General features: G+C 49.9%; 1 protein-coding gene across 2 annotated transcripts; it reads left to right on the plus strand.

The window, feature by feature from the left end:
* Nucleotides 1–392: 392 nt before the first annotated feature.
* On the plus strand, nucleotides 393–16530 carry LOC118573306 (serine/threonine kinase 11 interacting protein). Of its 2 annotated transcripts, XM_036173588.1 has the most exons (25): nucleotides 393–445; nucleotides 616–702; nucleotides 3342–3547; nucleotides 3709–3783; nucleotides 4051–4146; nucleotides 5216–5323; nucleotides 5429–5500; nucleotides 6618–6744; nucleotides 7167–7270; nucleotides 7396–7491; nucleotides 7647–7688; nucleotides 7872–8018; nucleotides 8224–8308; nucleotides 8828–9184; nucleotides 9339–9544; nucleotides 9819–9935; nucleotides 10068–10227; nucleotides 12331–12561; nucleotides 12683–12786; nucleotides 13574–13671; nucleotides 13765–13943; nucleotides 14167–14248; nucleotides 14411–14481; nucleotides 15022–15269; nucleotides 15909–16530. In XM_036173588.1, exons 2-25 carry the CDS (start codon nucleotides 642–644, stop codon nucleotides 16056–16058), a joined length of 3222 nt encoding a protein of 1073 aa, XP_036029481.1. In that variant the 5' UTR covers nucleotides 393–445; nucleotides 616–641; the 3' UTR covers nucleotides 16059–16530. The 2 variants fall into 2 exon arrangements, with proteins under 2 accessions (XP_036029481.1, XP_036029482.1); XM_036173589.1 differs by having other exon boundaries at nucleotides 401–702.
* The last annotated feature ends 7420 nt before the right edge of the window (nucleotides 16531–23950 follow it).

The following is a 23950-nucleotide window of genomic DNA, read 5'->3' on the forward strand; positions in this document are numbered from 1 at the left end:
TCTGAGATTGAGAACTACGACAGCAGAGGGGATTCGAGAAGGGGGCCTCCCGGCCGGCCTCAGCCCTTCCTGGCTGATAACTGAAGAGCTTCACAAGGAGGACAGGGCTGTTTAACTGGAAAATCAGTATTTGTTTTGGATGAGGTATTTTTCCTACTAAAAAAAAAAAAAAAAAATCCCATTTTTCCAAACTTGGTTCCCCGCCCTGTGTGCAAACATGGAGTCAGATTTCCCCCTCCGCCGAAGGAGCCGCCCAGAGCCAAGCTGGAGCCTGGGGCCCCGCTCGGGGTTCAGTCCTGTATCCTCTAGTCCCGGCGGACACATCAGCCCACCCAGGGCGTGGCTTCCGGTAACGAAGGCGGGCTTTCCGGTAGTTCTTCTGCCTTCCGGGGCGGGACTTCCCGTCCTTAAGGAGTCCGGCAGCAAAGGTTGGAGTGCCGATTGCGTGAGTCTATGGGCTCCCGAGGCCCTGTGTTCTTGGAAAGGGGGTCCGAGAGGACGTTCTTTATAGCTGACCCTTGCTTTTCCCATTACGCGACGCCTCCATTTGCGCAAAAGCTCTGAGCTTTTGTCGCCACCGCCCACCTGAGGCTCTTCCGCTTCCCCTTTTACCAGGCTCCGCCCCCAGCGTCCCTGTGGCTATGACGACCGCGCCGAGGGACTCAGTAGTGTGGAAGCTCGCGGGGCTGTTGCGGGACTCGGGTAAGTGGACTTCCGGCTTATCTGAAGTGGAGGTTGTGGGTGTGTGTTCCATACCTTCCAGAAACGCCGGAGTCACTGAGTCACTGCCGGCGGGGTCACGAGGTGTTAGAGTCTTCTCTTTACTTTCTTTTTTTCCGGGGTGTGTTCCTTGGGACGCGTTGCTTACAGTCCTGTCTTTGACAGTCTAAACTCTAGGCATTGCTAGTACCACTTACCTCTGCAAAGGGAAAGGATCATTACTGGACTAAACACTTCGAGCAAGAACATAATCACGTATATAGAAAGCCACTAAGTATAGCACCTTAAACACCTAAAATTTGGAGTGAGACCCACATAGGTTAGTCCTAACCCGCTTTCAGACTTGGATAGGGTGTTAGAGCCTCGGTATTTTTCGCAGGTAGGTTATCATAGTGATTGTACTTAACGATATCAGCATTTTAGTTACCTTACTTAGTGCAGTGTGTACATACATAATATATGTTCAAAAGAGATAGTGTTACTATGATTGTTTCCCTTGGTGTTTGGGCCTGGGGAAGCTCACAGTGTTGTTTGTTACATGGTTGGCATCAGTTTTAGAAACGGGCTTTGACTTGATATCAAAGATGTATTAGTTATCAGCTGGATGATCACAATCAAGATAATTTTCTGAGGGCTGGGATATAGTTCAGTAGCAGAGCCTGTGCTTAGCATGTATAAAACTGATTTCAACCCCCTAATATCACACACAAAAAGGAGAGATTCCTCTTGGAGCCTCAGTTTTCCTATCTGTGAGGTGAGGTTAATAGCTCTTTTGGGGAAATACTGTTGAGATTTAGATGAGGCAGCAGAGTCATTTGGCATGTGTTACCTCATTAACATCAGTGCCCTCTATTGCAACACTCCCATGATGGGACTGAGAAGTCTCTTGATAGCAATTTAATTTTCTGGTTTATATCAATAATTACTCCCATGCCGTGCCTTTTCTGTGCTTCTGAGGGACTCCTTGAATCATGTCCTGTCTATACTCAGTTCAGTGTCTAGTTCATAGGAAATCTTTATGCAAGATTGTAAGATCTATTATTCTGCAAAAATCTGACATGGCTCCTGGGCTAGGAATCATAGAGTGCATGAAAATCATTATGGGGCTGGCTGGAATACTTTTTTGCGTCTTGATTATGGTGGTGGTTGTCATCATATACACAGCATAGAACTGAATACTCCATTATATCAACACCAATTTTCTGGTTTTGATAATTGTGCTATAATTAATTATAGGAATATAAACATTGGGGAAAGCTGGAATTATAGATGTGTGACACTACACCTGACTTCTGCAATATTCTTTGACTTCTTGATTTTTATTCTCTCTCTCTCTCTCTCTCTCTCTCTCTCTCTTTCTCTCTTTCTCATTTTGGAGACAAGGTCTCATTATGTAGCAATGGTCTGGAATTCATAGAAACTCACCTGCCTTGCCTCCCAAGTTCTGGAATCTATAGGTCTGCACCACCACCACCTCGCCTGGTTTTTGAATATATTTTAAAACACTTCTCCACAGCTAGCTTGTAACTGTACTCTCCAGATGGAGTGATGAGTGGGAAAGTGCCTGAAAGACGTCCTCACAGGACTAATAGTCTCTCTAGGTGGGGCAGCTTTATGGAACTATCCAGTGCTGCGATGGGCAGTGGCATGCATTTCAGTATTGTTTGAGAATTCCTATAAATGTGCATGCCATTCTTGAAACCAGGAAAAGAAAGAAAGATCAACATACAGCCAGCCTTTGTATAAAAGTGAGTGATTTGATTGCAGTGTGGAAGCTCAGTGGCGTTACATCTTCAAATACTTTTATTTTTTTTGGGGGGGGCACCCTTGTGTCAAGGCCAGAGGGCAGTCAGGGGTGTCATTCTTCAGGGGCTGTCTACCTTGTTCTTTGCGACAGGGTCTCTCACTGATATCTGGGGCTTGCTGATTAAGGAGGCTGGCTAGGGGGTCTTCCTATTCCTTGTGCCCTCAGGTGGATGGAGGGGGTCAGAGACAGATTTCCATGCTTTCTCAGCAAATGCTTTGCTGACAGGGCCATCTCCCCAGCCCCCCCTCTCCCCCGCCCCCAGGTAGTACAGAGAAGGCTGTCTGGGTGAGGTGGGTCTTCAACTTGGCAGTAAAAGGGGATGTATCAAAATGAGAGGGCTGGGGATCAGGTGAGCTGTATTTCCAACACTGTAAGTAGCCTTGGCTCTTTTGAGTTGAAAAAGTCCCTTAGAGTCTTGTAGTGAAGCAGTTTCTTGTGTCCTGGTGAAAAGCTAGGTTTTGTTGTTGTTGTTTTTCTGATTGTTTGTTTGTTTGTTTGTTTTTTTCAAGACAGGCTTTTTCCATGTAGTTTTGGTACCTGTCCTGGAACTCACTCTGTAGCCCAGGCTGGCCTCAAACTCACAAAGATCCACCTGGCTCTGCCTCCCTAGTGCTGGGATTACAGGCGTGCACTACCACCACCCGGCGTCTGATTGTTTTTAAGATGGGGAGCTATAGAAGACTTCTGAGCAGGGAAGGGGTAGAAAGTTTGATCTTGCAGTGGAATATCTTCAATACGGATGCGAGTGGGTGTATTTCAGGGTCCCTTTTCATTTTCATTTTCTCCTCCTTCCTGTCCGCCCTTCTTCCTGCAGGGGACGCAGTTCTCTCCGGCTGTAGCACACTGAGCCTGGTAACAGGCACCCTGCAGCAACTGAACAGAGTGTTTGAACTGTACCTGGGGCCATGGGGCCCTGGCCAGACGGGCTTTGTGGCTCTTCCCTCCCATCCTGCCGACTCACCCATCATCCTGCAGCTTCAATTCCTCTTCGATGTGCTGCAGAAAACGCTTTCACTCAAGGTCCTAAGAGGGGCAAGGGGACAGGATATTCAGAGAGCCTTAGGGAATGATGGAGGCCAGGGATGAATAGAGTGTGAGAAGGCGTGGGTGGTGGTGTTGAGAAAATGGTGCTGATGAAGGGAGACTGCCATGCCTCAGTAACCTGAGTGTTCCTTTTTCAGCTGGTCCACATCCCTGGTGTTGGCCTTCCAGGGCCCATCAAGATTTTCCCCTTCAAGTCCCTTCGGCAGCTGGAGGTGAGGGAGTATTGGAGCATATGGGGTGGGCAGAACCTAGTGCAAAGCAGCCTCTTGGGTGTGAGGATGGAGAGATGGCCTCTTTTGGTGGGAGGTCATGGGTGAATGTGCCATGGCTTGTCAGTAGTGTCTTTTCCATTAACACTTCCCTAAACCATGGCTGCACTTTGCCATTCTTTCCCTCCTTCCCATCAGAAAAGGTGGAGACGAGGCCTTTGTCTTCTTTGAAGCTTTGCTTACCTCATTCCCTTTCTTCTCTTGCACCAGCTTCGAGGAGTCCCCATCCAGAGCCTGCATGGCCTCCGTAGCATCTACTCACAGCTAGAGTCTCTGGTTTGTAGCAGGAGCATCCAGGCACTAGAGGTAAGGAGGGTGAATGGTGGACCCTGGTGCCTTGTCCTGAGAAACACAGAAGACCAAGCTTTGTGGTTTTCCCGTTTTCTCCCTCCCTCTGTCCTTTGTGACCCCACAGCAGTCTACACCTGTCTGTATGTACAGTCATACCAAGCTGTATAATCGTCTAGTGTCTGTCTCCCTGTGGTCCCCATAGTCTACTCATTAGGGACAGTGACTTGAGCTTTTCTCAAAGCTGCATCTCCAGGTAGACCCTGGTATATATGAATGATGGACTGGATGATAGAGCATGTGTGGGGAGGAGGTTGAGTCTCCAGGTAGACCCTGGTATATATGAATGATAGACTGGATGATAGAGCATGTGTGGGGAGGAGGTTGAGTCTCCAGGTAGACCCTGGTATATATGAATGATGGACTGGATGATAGAGCATGTGTGGGGAGGAGGTTGAGTCTCCAGGTAGACCCTGGTATATATGAATGATGGACTGGATGATAGAGCATGTGTGGGGAGGAGGTTGAGTCTCCAGGTAGACCCTGGTATATATGAATGATAGACTGGTATTTATGAATGATGGACTGGATGATAGAGCATGTGTGGGGAGGAGGTTGAGTCTCCAGGTAGACCCTGTTATATATGAATGATAGACTGGTATATATGAATGATGGACTGGATGATAGAGCATGTGTGGGGAGGAGGTTGAGTCTCCAGGTAGACCCTGGTATATATGAATGATAGACTGGTATTTATGAATGATGGACTGGATGATAGAGCATGTGTGGGGAGGAGGTTGAGTCTCCAGGTAGACCCTGTTATATATGAATGATAGACTGGTATATATGAATGATGGACTGGATGATAGAGCATGTGTGGGGAGGAGGTTGAGTCTCCAGTAGACCCTGTTATATATGAATGATAGACTGGTATATATGAATGATGGACTGGATGATATAGCATGTGTGGGGAGGAGGTTGAGTCTCCGGGTAGACCCTGTTATATATGAATGATGGACTGGATGATAGAGCATGAGTCGGGAGGAGGTTGAGAATGAAGTAGCAGATGTGCCTATCTCCTACCCAGGAGCTCTTGTCGGCCTGCGGTGGCGACCTCTGCTCTGCCCTTCCCTGGCTTGCTTTGCTTTCTGCCGACTTCAGCTACAATGCACTCACCAACTTAGACAGCTCCCTGGTGAGTGCCCCTCCCCCAGGGGAAGGATGGTCCTTTGGGAGGAATTCCAGACAGGTGTCCTTGGGTGAAGAACCTTTGTGTGCCTCTTTTTCCCCGTCCCTTCAGCGTCTCCTGTCAGCTCTTCGCTTCCTCAACCTGAGTCACAATCATATCCAGGACTGCAAAGGCTTCCTGATGGTAAGTGTGAGTCGATGGGCTTGGGCCTTGGCTGGCTCTGCTCTCACTCATTCTCAGATTAGCTTCTACTCCACATTGCTCTCGGCCCTAGGTGGAGCCACATCCTGAGAGTCAGGACTGTGTGTGGGTCTCCCCTCTAGCATCCAAGGCAATTGTGACCTCTGCTTGGGCTACCTGGATGACGTGGGGCAAATCATCAGCTTCTTGGTTTGTTCACTGCCAAGTGGAACTCACAGGAGTTCTTGTAAAGAGTACCCTATGTTACTTAGCCGAGTGTATGGCTCGGAAGTGGTAGATTGTGACGATGACAAATCTTTTCCCTGTATCCTTTCTGTCCTCCATTAAAAATAAATAAGGCTGCTAGGCGGTGGTAGCACACGCTTTTAATCCCAGCACTCGGGAGGCAGAAGCAGGTAGGTCTCTGAGTTTGAGGTCAGCCTGGGCTACAGAGTGAGTTCCAGGACAGCCAGGACTACACAGAGAAACCTGTTTCGAAAAACGATAATAATAATAATAATAATAATAATAATAATAATAATAACAACAACAATAATAATAATATAATAATATAATAATGCTGAGTACTTGTTAAAGTGGTAAGGACATACTTGAATGAGAACTAAACTCTCAAAATAGGGAAGAGGGTTCAAAGTGACTGAATGGAGAATGAAGGGGTAGGGAAGGGCATGGGGTCATCTGCACACCAGAGAACTGGGAATTTACAAGTTGGGAAGTGGCTGTGGGTCCACAGGAAGTGCATCTGCGTTGTCTCACTGACTGCACTGACTGGCTAGGTCCCATTTGTCCCTCAGAGACTGGCTCTGTCTTCAGGTGGTGGCTGAAACAAACAGGATCCCTTTGGTTGCTCTGAGTGTGCCTCAGAGCCTTGTCCTCTCCTTGGTGGGAACTTGGTAGGTCGGAGTCACCATTGGGGTGTAGCCTGGAACTGTTAGGAACATGCTAGTGTCTGTGCAGTTCTTTCAGTGCAGGGTGGAGGAGATCGCTTGTGTTGTGTCTGCAGTTTCTGTAGGCCAAGGTAGATTTGAGAAGATGGCCCAGAGGACCCTGCCTAAAGCTTCATCAAGTTGAGAACCTTTGTCTCCTCACCCACTGCCAGGATTTATCCGAGCTGTACCATTTGGACATCTCCTATAACCACCTGCACTTGGTGCCCAGAGTCGGGCCTTCAGGGGCTGCCCTGGGGATTTTGATTCTACGAGCCAATGAGCTTCGGAGCCTTCAGGGTAAGCAGGAAGTGCGTGTAGGGTGGGGTCAATCTGGAAGGGAATTGGATGGGTGTGGCTCAGGTTGGCTTATAGACCACCTACAATTAGAGCAGGAGTTCTCAACCTTCCCAACACTGTGACCCAATACAGTTCCTCATGTTGCAGTGACCCCCAACCATAAAATTATTTCATTGCTGCTTTACAACTGTAATTTTGTTACTGTTATGAATCATAATGGAAATATCTGATAGGCGACCTCCAAAGGGGTCGCGACCTACAGGTTGAGAACCGCTGATATAGAGCCTCCTGAGGACTTAGAGGTAGGACTTTGGTGCAAAGATTTGTCCTTCTCCTACCTCTGTCCTCAGCATCCAGACACCCACACTCTCTTGTCCCCAGCATGCCTCCACAAGGCCTCTTCCTTCTCTCCTCTGCCCTAGGCCTGGAGCAGCTGAGGAACCTGCGGCACCTCGATGTGGCCTATAACCTTCTAGAGGGACACTCGGAGCTGTCACCACTGTGGCTGCTGGCTGAGCTGCGTAAGGTGAGACCTGCGCGCCTTCAGGCCTGGGAGCCGCCTTCAGGCCTGGGAGCCGCCTTCAGGCCTGGGAGCCGCCTTCAGGCCTGGGAGGATCTCCGGCTCACTCAGTCCTCTCTTCTGCCCTTCAGCTCTGTCTGGAAGGCAACCCCTTGTGGTTCCACCCTGCACACCGTGCGTCCACTGCTCAGTACCTGTCACCTCGGGCCAGAGATGCTGCTCATGGCGTGAGTGGTTTCCTGGTGTCTGTCCTTCGACTGTACCCCCTTGCCATCCCTGAGTAAGAGGCAAAGACCTAGTCACCCTGTGACGCTGTGAATACCTGGAGGGATCCTTGGCTGTGCTCTGTCTCAGGCACTGCTGTCTGCTTTCTCTCACACAGTTCTTGCTTGATGGCGAGGCTTTGTCGCTGGAGGATCTTCAGGTTAGTCTGGTGGGGGTGGGATGAGGGAGGACTCACGGGATGGCACGGAGGAAGGGCAGTAGCTCGGGACACAGGGTAGGAAAGGTTTTCCTGGTCAGTGGAAAGTAGAGTCCTCTCCTGGTTAGTTCAGGCAGGCAGAGGTGCTCCCTTGGTTCTGACCTCCTTCCTCTTGTCACACACCAGGCTTCAGAGTCTTCAGGGCTTGGTCCCATGGCCCAACCTCCGTCCTTGCCGGCGGGGAGTGCCACCGAGACCTCGGGTGGCCCTGAGCTGAGTGATAGCCTCTCCTCGGGGGGCATTGTGGCCCAGGCCCCGTTTCGTAAGGTGAAGGTGAGCGGCATCTTCTTCTGGTTTGTGCCTGGGCTGGGGTGGTCTCTCTACTGGCAGTGTGGGTGCTTGGGAGGCTAGCCACAGTACTTGGAAAGGCCTTGTCCTTGTTAGTACTTGGCACTTTCTGATAGTTTAGGTAGTGGCCGTGGATGGCCAGGCTAAAGGCTCTGGCCTTCATAGAACCCCATCTGTCTGTCCAAACTAGAGCCGAGTCCGCGTGAGGCGGGCTAGCATCTCTGAACCCAGTGACACAGACCCAGAGCTCCGAACTCTGGATCCCTCCCCAGCTGGTAAGTGGACCCTCCCTGCTCACTCCCTTTCCCCTTCCTTCAGCTCTCTCTAATCTTGATGTTGCCTTGTAGATGTCGTAGGAGAAACTTGATTTGGGGGTGGCTTGGGTTATTGTGGAGGGCCCCTCAGTCCGCTGTCTTTTTAGTGTAGGCCAAAGAGAAGGGCCTGCTTCCAGGCAGCATTCTCCTGAGGAACACAGATTTCAGAGGGTGCTAAAGATGGTAGGATAAAGAGATGTTATGGCCAGAACCATTCAGGAAGTATGTATAAACAAAGTGGAACAGGCTTTTTTCCTACGAGGCATCTCAGGGTCTTAGATGTGTGGCCATGTTTTATGAACCTCCACAAGTTTTGTTTGGTGTGTGTGGTTCTGGATTGCTTATCATCACAGAGTTCCTTGGGGCACACCTGAGGACATAGCTGTGGAGGGGAGGCCTGTAGAGGAGTGGCTGTCGAAAGAGGCTGGGGTCACCCAGCGTCCGGGTAGAGCCTCAGCTCCATGTCCTTCTCCATCCCAGGATGGTTTGTGCAACAGCACCGGGAACTGGAGCTGCTGAACAGCTTCCGAGAGCGGTTTGGCTGTGACTGGCTGCAGTACAGGAGCCACCTGGAGACTGCGGGGAGCCCCCCTCTTGCCACCACCAAGATTCCCGCCCTTAGCAGCCCTCTTGTGGATGCCCAGAGCCTGGAGACTACATGCAGCCCTCCAGCCACTGGGGGAGCGGAAGACACTAAGGAATCACCACAGAAGGTGTCAGAGGAGGGCAGGGTGGAACCAGAGCCTCACGAAGAGGAGAGGGAAGAGAGAGATAAAGAAGAGGGGTCGAGAGAGGACCTGGAGGAGGAAGAGGAGCAGGAGCAGAAGGAAGTGGAAGGTGAGGGGCCCTGTGGCCGTCGGGGATGTGGAGACAAGTGGTATTGAGATATCAGAAGGACTGTGGAGAGGCCAGGCTGGGTAGAAGGCCTCCCATGGGATAGCAGAGGATCTGGACCCTTCTTCACTCCGGTTCTCTCTTGGCCTCTCTGCAGCAGAGCTCTGTCGCCCCATGCTGGTGTGTCCCCTGCAGGGGCTTGAGGGGGTGCAGGGCAAGGAATGCTTTCTCCGCGTCACTTCTGCCCACTTGTCTGAGGTGGAGCTACGAGCAGCTCGGACTCTGGAGCGGCTAGAGCTACAGAGCCTGATGGCAGCCGAGCTAGAGCCAGAGCCCGGGATTCCAAGAGCACGGGTGCCTGAGGTGGGTCGTGGGCCCCACACTCATCTTTGACAACCTGTGGGCTCTCGTGTGCCAGGCACTGGGCTGGGTGTTTTCCACTTCCCTCCGGAGTACTTGGAGCCAAGGCGTGCTCTGGGTGTGTGAAGGGCTGTTGCATGAGGATTGGGAGGGTGGGCTAAAGAATGCATGCGACGTAAGGGCTTGGTGTCAGCACCAGCGTTGTGGAGCCCAGTCACTGTTTTCCTCCATGCTCCCGGAGACCTGAACGCTGCTGAGTGGTCTTTATTCCGCACAGGGCTCGGGTCCACCCCCTGGGGCTCCTGTTCTTGCTCTGCGCTTTGCCTACATTCGTCCTGATCGGCAGTTGCGTCGCTATGCAGTGCTGGAGCCAGAGGCCCATGAGGCCATCCAGGTGATAAGATCCGGAGGCCGGTGCGGGAAGTGGGGGAGCAGGTCCGGGCTGCAGGGTTCCAGGTCTGCTGGGCAATTCCACCTTGCGTCTGCCTGCTCACAGCCGGCTGCCTTCTGACCCACCCCCTTTCAGGAGCTACTTGCTGTGCTGGCCCCATTCACCAGTGCGAAAGAGCAGCAGCCTGGGGGGCCCAGATTCCAGTGTCTGCGTTGCAGCTGTGAGTTCAAGCCAGAGGAGCCCAGGTTGGGACTGGAGAGTGAGGAAGGCTGGAAGCCTCTGTTCCAAAATCCAGGTACCAGCTGTGCCCTTGGTCTCCCTACCCACATAGCAGGGGAGGTGTCTCTGAGAGGGATGTGCAGAGGGAGCCCCAGGGAACAGGGCCTTAGGGGACTGGGGGCAACTGTTGGCAGTGGGCAGAAATGCAACTGCCTGCCTGCTGCGTTGGAGAGCAGAAACGGTCCTGTCAGAGTCGGGAGTGCTGCTGTGTGGGTGTGTCTGGCCACACTCATTATTTTTTCATAACTTGACGCCTTTTGGTTGTTTGGGGGTAACATTTCAGGAGTGGCATGAAGCCTAATGAGTCCTCAGTGCAGTGCCAGGCTCCCATGAGCCCCCTGTGCAGTGCCGGGCTCCCGTGAGCCCCCTGGGCAGTGCCGGGCTCCCATGAACCCTCTGTGCAGTGGCTGTTAAGTGAGCAGCTTTGGGGGTTGGCACAAGTTGTCCTTCCCTGACTGACCTCGAAAGCTGCTGGGGAGGATGCAGCATCTCGTGGCATCTCTTTATAGTCTGATCTTGGGGATTGCTCCACTGTAGGCCCGTCAAACAGTAAGAGCTTTGAAGACGGAGGGAAACTTTGGATAACAGCTATGGGGATGCAGTTTTTATCAGCCATGCTTCTTGGCAGCAGACACAACAGGACTAAGTTATTTTTTTCCAGAAACATACTCCTGTGTCATTGCCTGCTGAGCCGCCCTAGCAGGCTCAGCAGGCCGAGCTACAGATGTGCAGGGGAATATCACAGCCCTTTCTGGACCCTGGCTGTCCTCCATAGCTCCTGTAGCTTCTGCAGCCCTCCTGTGGTGGAATCTCTCTCTTAAAGATTTTGATGTTTCATATAGCTAGGCTGGCCTCAAACTCCTGTGTAGCTGAAGCCGGCCTTGGATTTGCGATAGTCCCCCTGCCTCAGACTCTTAAAGGCTGGCATTACATGTGTGTGCTGCCTTGCCCAGCTTTCTTGTGAGATTTGAATGTGATAATAAAGCACCGAGCATGGCCCCTGACATAAAACAAAGGTCCTTCATACATGGTAGCTTCTGTTATTACCGCCAACCATATAACTATGGACAGGGTGTGTAAGTTGTTTATTTTTTTCTTTCTTATTTGCAAAATGGATATGGAAAGTTTTGATGGGGCTGCCACATGATAATATTGATGTGGGGGCTAGCCCATACCTAGAATGTTGTAGCCACTCAGTATCTCTCTCCTCATTGTTCATCCACATCCTTCACTCTTTACCTCCATCCACTCACCCATCCTGCCAACTCTTGAGGCAGACATGATTTTCATTCTCATCTTATAGATAGTAGTAGTCAGGCTGAGAGCGCAGGTGACTGGTCCACGGTTATCCATCTGTTAGTTAATGAATCTGGGATTTAGACCCAACTGGCCTGAGGGACCTTCTTGCCTTCCCCAATCTGTTGCTTTTGTCTTTGTTGTTATCATTATAATTATTGTGTGTGTGTGTGTGTGTGTGCATGTTGTATGTATGTGTTCATATAGCTGTGTGCACAAGTATGTGTGTTCATGTGGAGGCCAGAGATTGACATTGGGAGTCTTTCCCAGTCACACTCTACCTTATTTCTTGGGATAGTCAGTCTGTCACTGAACCTGGAGCTCATGATTTGACTAGACTGCCTGGCCAGTGAGCTCCAGGGATCGCCCTGTCTCTCCCCCAAGTACACGGCACCACGCTGCTTTTCCTGGGGCCCGGGGATCTGAACTCAGATCCTCATGCCTGTGTGGGAGGTCCCGTGTTTGAGCCACATCTTCCTAGCTCCTGATTCTGGCTTTTCAGGAATAGCTAGTGAGGCACTGCAGTGCTCGATTAACCCAAGGCTGGGGGAGGGGCCAGAGCAGGGCCTGGGAACTAGAAGGTGGGATGTATTTTTAGGAGGCTGTTGGCCACGGGCTAGCTTAGCCCTTACTGGGATGGGGGGGGGGGGCGATTAGAGACAATGCTTGGAGACGGGATTGGGAGTGGAATGTTGGGAATGGTGGCTATGACTGGAGCTGAGGTAGACTGGAGGGTGGCAGGGAGCATTATGAGCATGGTGGGGTGTGCCCTGGGGAGGCTCACAGGGTCTCTGTCCCTCCCTTCCTCCCTCCCTCCCTCCAGAATCTCCTGTTGTATGTCCAAACTGTGGGAGCGACCATGTGGTTCTCTTGGCTGTGTCTGGGGAAATCCCCAATAGAGAGCAGACCCAGGGAGACAAACCACCAGATCCCCCTGGGTTCCCTGACCCTGTCTGTGACCTTGCTAACCACAGCGGCCATCCCAGCGGGTCTGATGGCCCCCCACCTCAGACATCCATAGCCTATGGCCGTAGCAGCTGGAGCCTCAGCCCAAGTGAGTATGGTGAAACAAGGTGGGGTGTATTTTGGGGAGGGATGGGCCTGGGGGGAAGGTAAGTTGGAGCTGGAGCTGTGGCCTCCCAGAGCCAGGCTGACGGCCTGTCGATTGCTCGTAGTTCCTGAACGCTCTGGTCTTCGCTCTGTGGACCACCGACTCCGGCTCTTCCTGGATGTTGAGGTGTTCAGTGACTCTGAGGAGGAGTTCCAGTGCTGTATCAAGGTCTGTGCCACCCCCTGACCCATGGCCACGGGCATTAAGTCGAGGGCTTGGGTTTCAGCTGCAGCAGATACTTGGTGTTTGACTCCTGCAAACTTGAGGCCCAGTTGTCCCTGTCCTTGACGTAGAGCGGAGGCTGAGAGCTGACGTCTGTCGCTCAGCACAACACAGCACCTGGCATTTGGTAAATGGGTCCTCTTGTCAGTACAAATATATGCTAGTACTCCCTCTTGTCCATCTGGCAGTCTGGTTTTCAGTCTTAGAGAGTCAGGGTTAGGCCGTGTGACGCTGCTACAGTCAGGGAAAGGTCCTAGAGGGGCATCTAACCCAGTCTGAGTGGATCCATGTGTCTTTCTAGGGGAAGGCAGCTATAAATGTACAGAGGCCCAAGAGAAAGTGGCTCATGGGGAAGACAGGACAGCCAGTGAATAGGGTTAGAGGCAGGTATTCTCCGGGAAGTCTAGGAGGCAGGGGTAAGCTGTTCAGGAGCAACCTGCTGTGTCTGCCAGGGAGTTTGGATAGGATCCAGGGACTACCCAGAGGATTTGAAGCAGGGGAGTGATGGTCAAGTTTGTTACTTCAGATAGTCTTGGCTGAGTGTGGGGGATAGGTTGGAAACATCTCAAGGACACTGGGAGAGATCCTGGGGCTGGTGGGAGGGCAGACTGCGGGGTCAAAAGCAGAGTGATGAGAGGCTGTCAATCACAGTAGTAACGGTGGGTGGGATGCAGTCTGGTACCTGTCTCCTTGCTTGTATTTGCTGGTTGCTCATCCGTTCTCCCTTCCCTAGGTGCCAGTGGCGTTAGCAGGCCACACGGGGGAGTTCCTGTGCCTTGTGGTTGTGTCTGACCACAGGCTTCACCTGTTGAAGGTGACAGGGGACATTTGGTGAGTTGGCAGGTGTGTAGCTGGGGCAGCATCAGCTCCTGCCAACCCCACCCTGCCCTCCTCTCAATCTTGGTCATCCTGCTCTTTCCACAGCGGGCCTCCTGCTAGCTGGCTCCAGCCCACCCTGGCCATTCCTCTGCAGGAGCTGAGTGGCATGGAGCTTGGCCTCGCAGGCCAGAGCCTTCGGCTAGAGTGGGCAGCTGGGACAGGCAGCTGTGTGTTGCTGCCCCGAGATGCCAGGCATTGCCGTGCCTTCCTTGAGGAGCTCACTGGTGAGGGAGAGGCTGGGAGGGATGGACTTGGGGGTCAAGCTCTCAGGCCTGTTCCTCAGTTGGATGCTCACCGGTCGACTGAGGTCATGGAACTCCCTGCTCCCTCAGCCCCCACAGTAGACGTTTCTGAGGTCCCACATTACAGAGACTAGCCAGAGTCGGGAGGCTGAGATAGAGGACTGCAGAGCCCCTGAGGGTTTCTGTCTCTGGCTGGTCCATCCAGGTGTCTTGCAGTCTTTGCCTCGCACCCAGAGGAACTGCGTCAGTTTCACGGAGGAGGAGGTGACCCCGCAGCATCGGCTCTGGTGAGTCAGCAGCAGGTTAGGGGGCGGTGGGGTCCACGCCTTCTCTTGCTGATTTCAGACACAGCCCCATGCTCATCCCCACACCTGCCCACCTACTCACATTCCTTGAAGCCCATCCTGCCGTGGCTGAGCCTCTTCCTGGGTCTGTTGTGGTCTCCACAGGCCATTGCTGGGACAAGATACTTCCGCAGAGGCTCCCCAGTTTTTCTACCTTCGGGCCTTCCTGGCTGAAGGTAAGGCCAGTGCTGCAGATGCTTCGCTGCTTTCTGTACCCCACATTACCCCTGACTTGTGCCTGTTGTCTTTATAGTACCCCTGGAGTAATCTCAGTTTCTGGAATTTGGACTCCTCACCTTTGCAGGCACACCCAACATGACAGGCTCCCGGTGGGGTCAGGAGGTCTCAGAGCTTCAGCTCTCCGAGACCTTAGCTTTGGCATCCAGCCTTCCTAAAGTGGTAGATTGGCTGGCTGTGTGCCACTCACCCTGTCAAGAGGCTATGGGCCCTTGATTGGGTTGACTGGTGTGGTGGCCCCCTCAATACAGGCCTTCAGGGCTTTTGGTGGTTGGGGTCCCTGGAGTGAGTTTGTGGAAGCATAGTGCTGATGTGTGGCCTCCTCTATCCTGTGCTCCTACCTCTTCTCCAGGGCAGCGCTGGGACTCGAGTCCTGGGAATCTAGGCCTGTCATAGCCTTTCACTCTAGGCGTCATCTGGTCTCTCTCTCTCTCTCTCTCTCTCTCTCTCTCTCTCTCTCTCTCTCTCTCTCTCTGCAGGCTCCTCTACCTGCCCTGTGTCCCTGTTGCTGACACTGTCCACACTATACCTATTAGATGAAGACCTTGCGTGGTCCCAGGCAGAATCCCCACTTCCAGTGGTGTCTGGGGAAGCCTCTGAGCAGGCCCCTCCTCCGGAGCCAGGCCCTTCCATGCAGGTCAGGGAGCAGCAGCCACTCAGCAGTCTGAGCTCTGTGCAGCTGTATCGCACAAGCCCTTTGGACTTGCGCTTGATCTTCTATGACGAGGTAGGTACTGTGTGTGTGTGTGTGTGTGTGTACAGTGTGGAAATACATCTAGAAAGGATGGGTATTAGTTCCTGATGGTGCTGAGAGAGGGGCAGGCATGCAGTGGGTGCAGAGTCCAGATGTGAAGACCTGGGTTTGGGTAAGAAAGCAGCAGTCAGCAGTGAGAATGTCCTGGCCTGGGAGCCCTGGACTGAAACACCTAGCTGGGGTGAGTTGATGTGATCAGCCTGCCCTCTGTATGCCAACTGTTTGACCTTCACAACTCCAGCATGAGGAGGAGGCGCCATTCATTATTGTCCCTGCAGTAGTTGACCTAACTAAGGCTCGTAGATGTGACAAACTCACACAGGTCACAAGGGTTAGAGGCAGGAAGTGACCCTCCACAGTTGTTGGAATTGACTCGAGAGCGTGGAAGGTTGGAGAGGGGCCTATGAACAGCAGCCCTCCAGAGGCTGCAGTCAGTCCTGACTAGAGCGTCTTCAGGGCTCAGAGTCAGCCCTTTAGTGCAGTCACGGAGACGAGGGAGGGGGAGAAAGCCGTTAAAAGCCAAGGAAGGTGGCGAGTCCTCCCCAGGACTTCCCTGGGCCTCTTGGCTTGTCTTCTCCTGTGTCTCCCCTTGCCAACTGCTTGACGTCCCAGGTGTCTCGACTGGAGAGTTTCTGGGCACTCCGTGTTGTGTGTGGAGAGCAGCTGACAGCCCTCTTGGCCTGGATCCGGGAGCCCTGGGAAGAGTTGTTCTCCATTGGGCTCCGGACTGTGACCCAAGAGACTCTGGACCTCGACCGATGAGACATCTACATTGAGCTTGGACCTGACGTAGGAGGTGCACAGCAGAAGCCCCTTCTCCTGGCTACAGACCTCTCCAGCGGTCAGCCACTGGGTAGTGAGGCCCCAAATGGGCCACAGCTTAAGAATGAGGACAAGAGGAATGATCTGGCCCTTGGGTGATCTGCCTAGTAGAGCAGGCTCAGTGGTCAGTGAAAACATTTCTCCAGCACTTTCTCTCAGGTATCAGTAAAGTTGTTTCCATGCCAGGTGTCATGAGTGGCACATAGAAATGTCACCTGTAAAGCCTGCCTGCCATCCCCTAATCTCTTCCTGACAGCAACCTTGTTTGCACTATGAAACCTGTCTCCAGTCCTGCTCTGGCAAAGTAGGACTGCAGACCCGGATGCACCCAGTCCTCAAGCAGATTGTGACCCATCGTGTGGCTTCACATGGGATCACTGCCAGTTAAATAAAGAGTGGGGCCTCTTTTTGAGACAGGGTCTCACTGTGTAACCTTGGCTGGCCTGGAACTTGCTTTGTAGACCAGGCTGGCCTGGACTCAGAGAGATTTGCCTGCCTCTGCCTTCCAAGTGCTGGGATTAATGGTGTGAACCACCAGTTGTGGGAAAATTGTGAACTTCCCCACTCCCCAGAGTTTACATTTTAAATAAAGACCTGCTATAAAAAGATTGCTGACTCTCTAAGTCAGTCACCAACAGCCACGCAATGCACCTGTCAGAAATGTCAATGCCTGTCTACATGCCTGTGTACACATTCTCCTAGATCCAAGTCACTGACAGAGCCACGTACTGTACCTGTACAGAAATGTCAGTGCGTGAACATGCCTGTGTACACATTCCCCTAAAAAGGAATAGTTAGTTCAGCTGCTCAACCAAGAGACTAATTCTTAGGGATAATTTCTCCCAGGCAGTGCCCTGTCTGGTCTGGTGGGAGGGTGAGGGGAAATGCTGAGTCTTGGTACTGGCTAGTGAGAGGTGCTCCTGGAATAATTGTCCTCTGGTAGCACCTGCAGAGGACCCAGACAGGCCTGTTCAGAGCCTCACACAGTCATCTCACCTACTTTGGTTTGGCTCAGAGCTGCCCTGGATTTTTAATTGAAGTAAATTAAAACTTCCCCAAAATATTAGTCTACTTTTTCAGTGGTGTGCATGGCCCTTTCCTATCCATGACTTTGTGCTGCCTGGAAGCAGGAACCTGAGGAAGGCCTGCCCAGCCTCCGGCCCAAAGCCACATTTTTGCATAGTGTCTCTAAGCGAGTGTTTCCAGAAACAGGGGTCATAGTGCAGATGGGACAGAAGAATCTCCAGGCAATGTGCAAAGAAGCGTGAGCCTGGGAGGTCAGAGAAACATCTTCCAATTCTTTGTGCTTCTAGTTTCTGGGAGCATCTTTAACAATGATGGCAGCCTTGTGAAAAGGTGTTTTTTTTCTCTTGCTTTCGTGACCCAGAAGACAGATTATCAGGCCTGAGGCCATCACTACTTAGCTTTATGCCTCCCCAGAAAGCAGGTAGCCGTGTCTCCTCCCCAGAGCCTGTATGCTCTGAGTATGGATGATTACTTTGCTGCAGACTGTAGACATACATGCTCTGGGCTGTCCCCAGAGATCAATTGGTCCATTCAGTCTGCTCTCCTCTCCCTCACCCCTGCTTGCCCAGCAGGGCTTATCGATTGGCTGGCCTCAGTCTGGCCTTAGGCTGCCATGAACAACACTCAGCAGAGGCCTGGCAGCTCCTGAAAAGCAGTGGAGAAGATTCTAAAACAACCACACCACTGCGCTGCATCTTCCAGAAAAGGAGGAAGGAGAGGGAGAATGGGTTATTATTCTTTCTTTTTTTTTTTTTTTTAATTTGTATTTTTTATTTTTGCAACAAGGTCTCTCTGTGTAGTCCTGGCTGTCTTGGAACTTGTGTTGTAGACCAGGCTAGCCTCAAACTCAGAGATCCACCTGTATCTGCCTCCCTAGTGCTGGGATCAAAGGCGTGCGCCACCACTCCTGGCTTTGTTTACTTTTTTGTTTTGTTTGAGACAGGGTTTCTCTGTATAGCCCTGACTGTCCTGGAACTCTGTGTAGAACAGGCTGGCCTTGAACTCACAGAGGTCCTCCTGCCTCTGCCTCTCCGAGTGCTGGGAGTAAAGGTGTGTGCCACCATGGCCAGCAAGTGTTCAACTTTTTAAAAAGAAAATTTAAGTCCTTCAAATTATTATAGACCCAAAAGTTACATTTAAACTTTATTTGAGGCCTTATGGGGTCTGTGGACAAGCTGAGTGGTATAAATGTTTTGTAGGACTGGCCAAGGGATGCTGGCCAGCTAAAGAACCGTCTCTGTAGGAGGGGTCTTAGTTAGGCAGGACCGCTCTCATGGCTCAGCTGCAGCTGGAACTTGAGTCACAGTTCTGTGTACGGTGCTTTACTTATCTGAGTGTATGCGGTATTTGCATCCATCTACAAGGATCAGTGTGGTGTGGAAAAGACACAGGATTTAGAACTAACTATACCTTAGTTGTATGATTCACTGCTTAGCTGTGGCCACATAACTTCCCCTTGCCTGTTCATCTGCAGTATGGAACTGAAACTAACCAATCACCTACCTACTTGACAGAGACATAGACTGGACATGGAAGTACTGTACAAACTGTAGTGCATTAAATAAATGCTGACTATAAAACCTACCTGCTGCTTATCACCCAGGTGTAGCAGGCTTTTTCTTTTGGGCCACCAACCAGCTCCCAAATCATGACACAGAGACTTCTTATTCATTATGAATGCTTGGCCTAGCTTAGGCTTGTTTCTTGCCAGCTCTTATAATGTAACCTGTTTCTTTTCATCTACGTTTTGCCTCGGGGCTTTTTACCTTTCTTTCCTACCCTGTGTCTGCTGGCTGGCACCAGGCTTCTTCCTCTCTTTCTCCCTCATTCTCTCCTCTTGTTCTTCGAGCCTAGATTTTTCTTCCTACTTAATCTCTCTGCCTGCCAGCCCCACCTTTCCATCTTCTGCCTAGCTATTGGCTGTTCAGTTTTTTATTAGACCAATCAGATGCCTTAGGCAGGCAAGGTAAAACAGCAACAAATCTTTACATCATTAAACAAATGCAACAACACAGCTTTACATTGTTAACAAAGTCAGCAGACACAAATGTAACACAGTTAAAGTAATATTCTGCAGCATAAACAAGTATAATATATCTTTGCCCAGTTAAAATAATATTCCACGAACCCCAGAAGCCTAGGAATGTTCTTTATAATTGAAAAAGTAGATGCTTGGATCTTTTTTGTTTGTTTGTTTGTTTGTTTCTTAGTTATTTTTATGTACTCCAAAATATCATCTCAACTTTAGATTAATTTCAGTGTCCTTTTTTTATATAAGATCTTTATTGACAGATAATTCACATAGTATATGATTTTCCTGTTTGAACAATTTGATAGGCTTTTAGTCCAGCATCCTCATAGGCCCATGACACCATCACCACTTCCTGTTTTAGGACATCGCTGTCTTCAATTTCTTTCTTTCTGTTTTCTTTTCTTTTCTTTTCTTTTTTTTTTAATGCCAAATGCCATTTATTGAAGGAGGGAGGAGGTCTTAAATATAGGTTTACAGCACAATAGGAGAACCCTGGAGGGCAGAAGTTAGCTTCCGATGTTTCACAATCTTACATCTAAGTTGTTGCCCAATATGCAGGGTACGCAGACAAGGAGCTTCCCTTAAGCATTCAGGAGGGTGGAACCCTGAAGGGAATTAGCATAGGGAGGATATCAAGGTCAAGGTCAGCAAGCGAGGCAACAGTTATTCAAAACGGGCCAGGGCCCTACAGGTACCCCCTTTACTAAAAAATAAGCTTCTGACTTAGGTTGTGTGGGACGTCAGCAGGTCACCTTACCTGTCATGGAGACACCTGTCCAGGCCACACAGGCGCTCTGTCTTAGGTTGGTGAGCTCCCCCCAGGAATTACCCGTCTCTGAATACTCATTATCATACAGGCTCAATCATGTGAGAGCTGCAGAGTTAACTGTTGCAAAGATCTCTAAGTAGCACTGGGCTTGCAATCTGTGTGTTCGACACAGAAAAGACCAACAGAAGTCTTAACCCACCCATAGCCGGTAGGCTAAAGGCAACTGAGCCATTCCCTTCCTTAACGAGCCTTAGTGTAAATTGGAGTCCTTGTAAGATGGTATCCCGACAGCAAATGGAACTTGAGTTTAAAAATTTATAACTTTCAAAGCCAATCGAAATGTATATACCTATTGATTTAAGTTTGTCATGCCCAGTAGAATGAAAGATTAACTAACTGTGGTAGCTACTTTTGCTGCCAGGGTCTCCACTGCGTTAGCTGTAGTAACCAATTATGAAATGGTAATTCCAGAAACAGTAGTAGCGGTGGTCATCACTGTTAAAACAGCAACAACAGCAGCAGTGATGTCAAATTCTCTTCTGGAGATTGTGGGTATCCATTGGCATAGACACAACTCCAGGAACTCGAATCGCCTAGGCCCATTTTTCTTGATCCCAGCATGACTTAAGCTGGCAGCTCTGCAAAAGAATAACTAAGAACCATAAAGGAAAAACAGGCAGCTCACAAGGAGCTCATTCAGGCTCACAAATTTTAAGGTATCTTCAAAGGGGGCTAAATGAATTTTAGGAGGCAAAAAAATGTTGTACAGAGCCACTCCTGAAAAGTAAGTACTACTCCAGCTTGAATAGGATTGTGAGAATGGAAATGCTTAGCTGGCATGCTACTGTTGATAAATGGAGGTCAGTGCTCTTCAGTGTTATCCTTAATCTCCTAGGTGTCTGGGTGACACGTTCTCAAACATACTTGAAAAAGCAGTTACCATACATTACCTTCTGGAGAATCCAACCGCATGGCTGCAGTTCCTAGGCTTATGTTAATGCTTGTCAAAGCTGGCCATATTGGGCTCTCAATCCTCATTGGCATCAGAAGGGGAGAGTTTTTCATGAAGGCCCAATAGGTCTCTGCAATGTTGGGCTTCAGCTGCAGCCACAGGGCGCATACAGCGCTCAGAAACCCAATGAAGAATCTCATTGTCCTGAGGAAAGACATAAACAGAACCCCAGGCCCACACCAACACTAGATCAGGTCCCTTCCAAGTGTCAGTAGAAAGACCCATCGCTCCAGAGGGTGATTTGCAACAGGAGCCCTCCAGTGCTTCTCTGCAGTGGATACTCCAGTAGAATCCACTGATAAAAAATTTAAAATATATAACACAAGGGAAAGAATAGAATGTGGAGAGGAATGTTGAGCCCCTAGTTTCCCCTTTTTGCTTTAACAAAATATGTTTGTTTGTTTGTTTTTTTTAAAAAATAGTCCAAATTTTTCTTTTTTATTTTTTAATTAATTAATTAATTAATTAATTAAAATTTCTATTATCAGCTTGATACAGTATAAATTCTTATCTTAATAGTGTAATGTTTCATTGAGGGTTGCTCAGTAATTGAGTAAAACCAAATCTTATTCTAAGCTACAGGCATCCTAGGGTCTCCCCTGCTATATAGCCTCCCTGGTTCTGTAGGTTGCAGTCTGACTGTTCTTTGCTTTATATCTAGAATCCACTTATGAGTGAGTACATACCATATTTGTCCTTCTGGGTTTGGGTTACCTCACTCAGGATGATTTTTTCTAGTTCCATCCATTTGCCTTCAAATTTCATGCTGTCATTGTTTTTCTCTGCTGTGTAGTACTCCATTGTGTATATGAACCACATTTTCTTAATCCATTCTTCAGTTGAAGGGCATTTAGGTTGTTTCCAGGTTCTGGGTATTACAAATAGTGCTGCTATGAACATAGTTGAGCATGTATCTTTGTGGTGTGGTTGAGCATTTCTTGGTTATATGCCCAAGAGTGGAATGGCTGCGTCTTGAGGTAGTTGGATTCCCAATTTTCTGAGAAACTGCCATACTGATTTCCACAGTGGTTGTACAAGTTTGCATTCCCACCAACAGTGGAGGAGTGTTCCCTTTGCTTTGCATCCTCTCCGACATTGACTGTCATTAGTGCTTTTGATCATATGCTTGGATCTTATTGCCCATGTGTTTATGAGTGGACATTTCCCCAGCGTGCCTTGGAGGAAACTCAGACACTTGTGGAGAGAGCATGAGTCAGGGCATGGTTGCTTTGTTTGTTTGTTTTTCTTGGCCTGTCCTTTTGTCATTTGATCGTTTTGGACTTGCTCACTTCTCTGGCCTCCACAAAAAACATTCTTTAGTTTATTAGTTACTATAATTACTGGTGCGCTCACTCTCAACTCCACAGATATTTACTGACCACTTCAGAGGTGCCTGGCTCTGTGCGGGGGAGGGATGCAGGAAGAAATCTGATATGCTTCTCTCTCAGCATCTGGTTATGTAACTCTAGCTGGTCATGAACTTGAGAGCCTCCTTCTGTCTCAGCCTTCTGAGTACTGGGATTATAGGCCTAAGCCAACAGGAATCACACAATGGCTACGTTTAAGGGCCTACTTTGTGCTGGTCTGTGCACTCATTATTCTTTTGATATTATTCTGACTGCCCTGGGGAAGATCAACATTTTATAGGTCAGGAAAAGGAGATAAGTTACTAAAGTGGTCTCACTTGGTCCCTCTACCTACAGACAGGATCTGTGCTGTCTTCCTTAAACCGTATTTCCTCTTAGGCCTTATGAAATGCCCATCCTGTTCAGGCTCCAATCTTTTCATGTTCCCTGGTGGCATATCCTTCAGGTCATTGCTTAATTGTCACCTTACAGAGGGTGGCCCTAGTCCTGCGACTTGAATATCCTGTGTTATTGGGCTTTTCCTTCATGGTACTTGTGGATGCTTCGTAATAAAAAGCAGTGTTTGCTTGTTGACTGTAAACAAATGTATACACAGCACGTGGCATCCAGTATAGGGAGACTGTGTGGTCTGAACTTGGCTCCTGTCCTGTGGGTTTGGCAGGGATCCCTGACTTGACTCTTTTCCCTTCATGCCTTGGGGGAGCCTCCTTCTGATTTGCTGGCTGGATTGGGTAAAGGTCTCCTCCCTGCTTCCTCAGCTTCTGGCCAAGATCTTTCTCTTTTGCTACCTCACCTTTCTCTGCCTTTGTAAACACCCTGCTGGGCGATGGTGGCACATGCCTTTAATCCTAGCACTCAGGAGGCAGAGGCAGATGGAATCTCTCTGAGTTTGAGGCCAGCTTGGTCTACAGAGCAAGATCCAGGACAGGCACCAGAACTACACAGAGAAACCCTGTCTCGAAAAACAAACAAACAAACAAACAAAAACCCAGCTACACCCTTTGTAAACACCTTTTGCTCAACACAACTCAAGCTGGAGTGACAGGGGAGCAGGACAGCACAAGGATTCATCTCTCAGAATGCCATCCTAACACAAGCATGTCAGAAAGTCTGGTCTGCAAGGTGAGTTCTGCTGGGAAAAATGACCCTCAGGGACAGTGGTAGTGGATTTCTGTCAAAGCCGAGGCCAGGGGCATGTGGATTATGAGATAAACCACTGCAGAGATACACAACTTGTAACTAAGGGCGGCAGTTATTGAACACCTGTTCTGTGCCAAGTGTTGAGTGTTGAAGTGGTATTAAATTACACCTCTAACTTCAGAGCCTGAACTCTTCCTCAATAACACCTTACCTGTAAGAGCCTGATCATGAACCTACTCAGTAGCAACTGGCCCTGAGTCTACACTCTGGGGGAGCAGGGAGATAATTCTGGTAAGAGTCTAAGTGACAGTCTGGGCTGAATGAAACCATACCCACTGTATAGGTTTAGGAGGTAGCAATGCAAAGAATTGGTTGATTGAGGTTGGGACACAATTCAATGGCAGAGTGCTGCGGGAGTCCAGCTTCCACCTTTAGAAGGGTGTTCTTAGGTGGAGGAGAGAGGGATACGAAAATTAATGATAGAAA

Source organism: Onychomys torridus, chromosome 23 (assembly GCF_903995425.1).
Source record: "Onychomys torridus chromosome 23, mOncTor1.1, whole genome shotgun sequence".
Taxonomy (NCBI): Eukaryota; Metazoa; Chordata; class Mammalia; order Rodentia; family Cricetidae; genus Onychomys; species Onychomys torridus.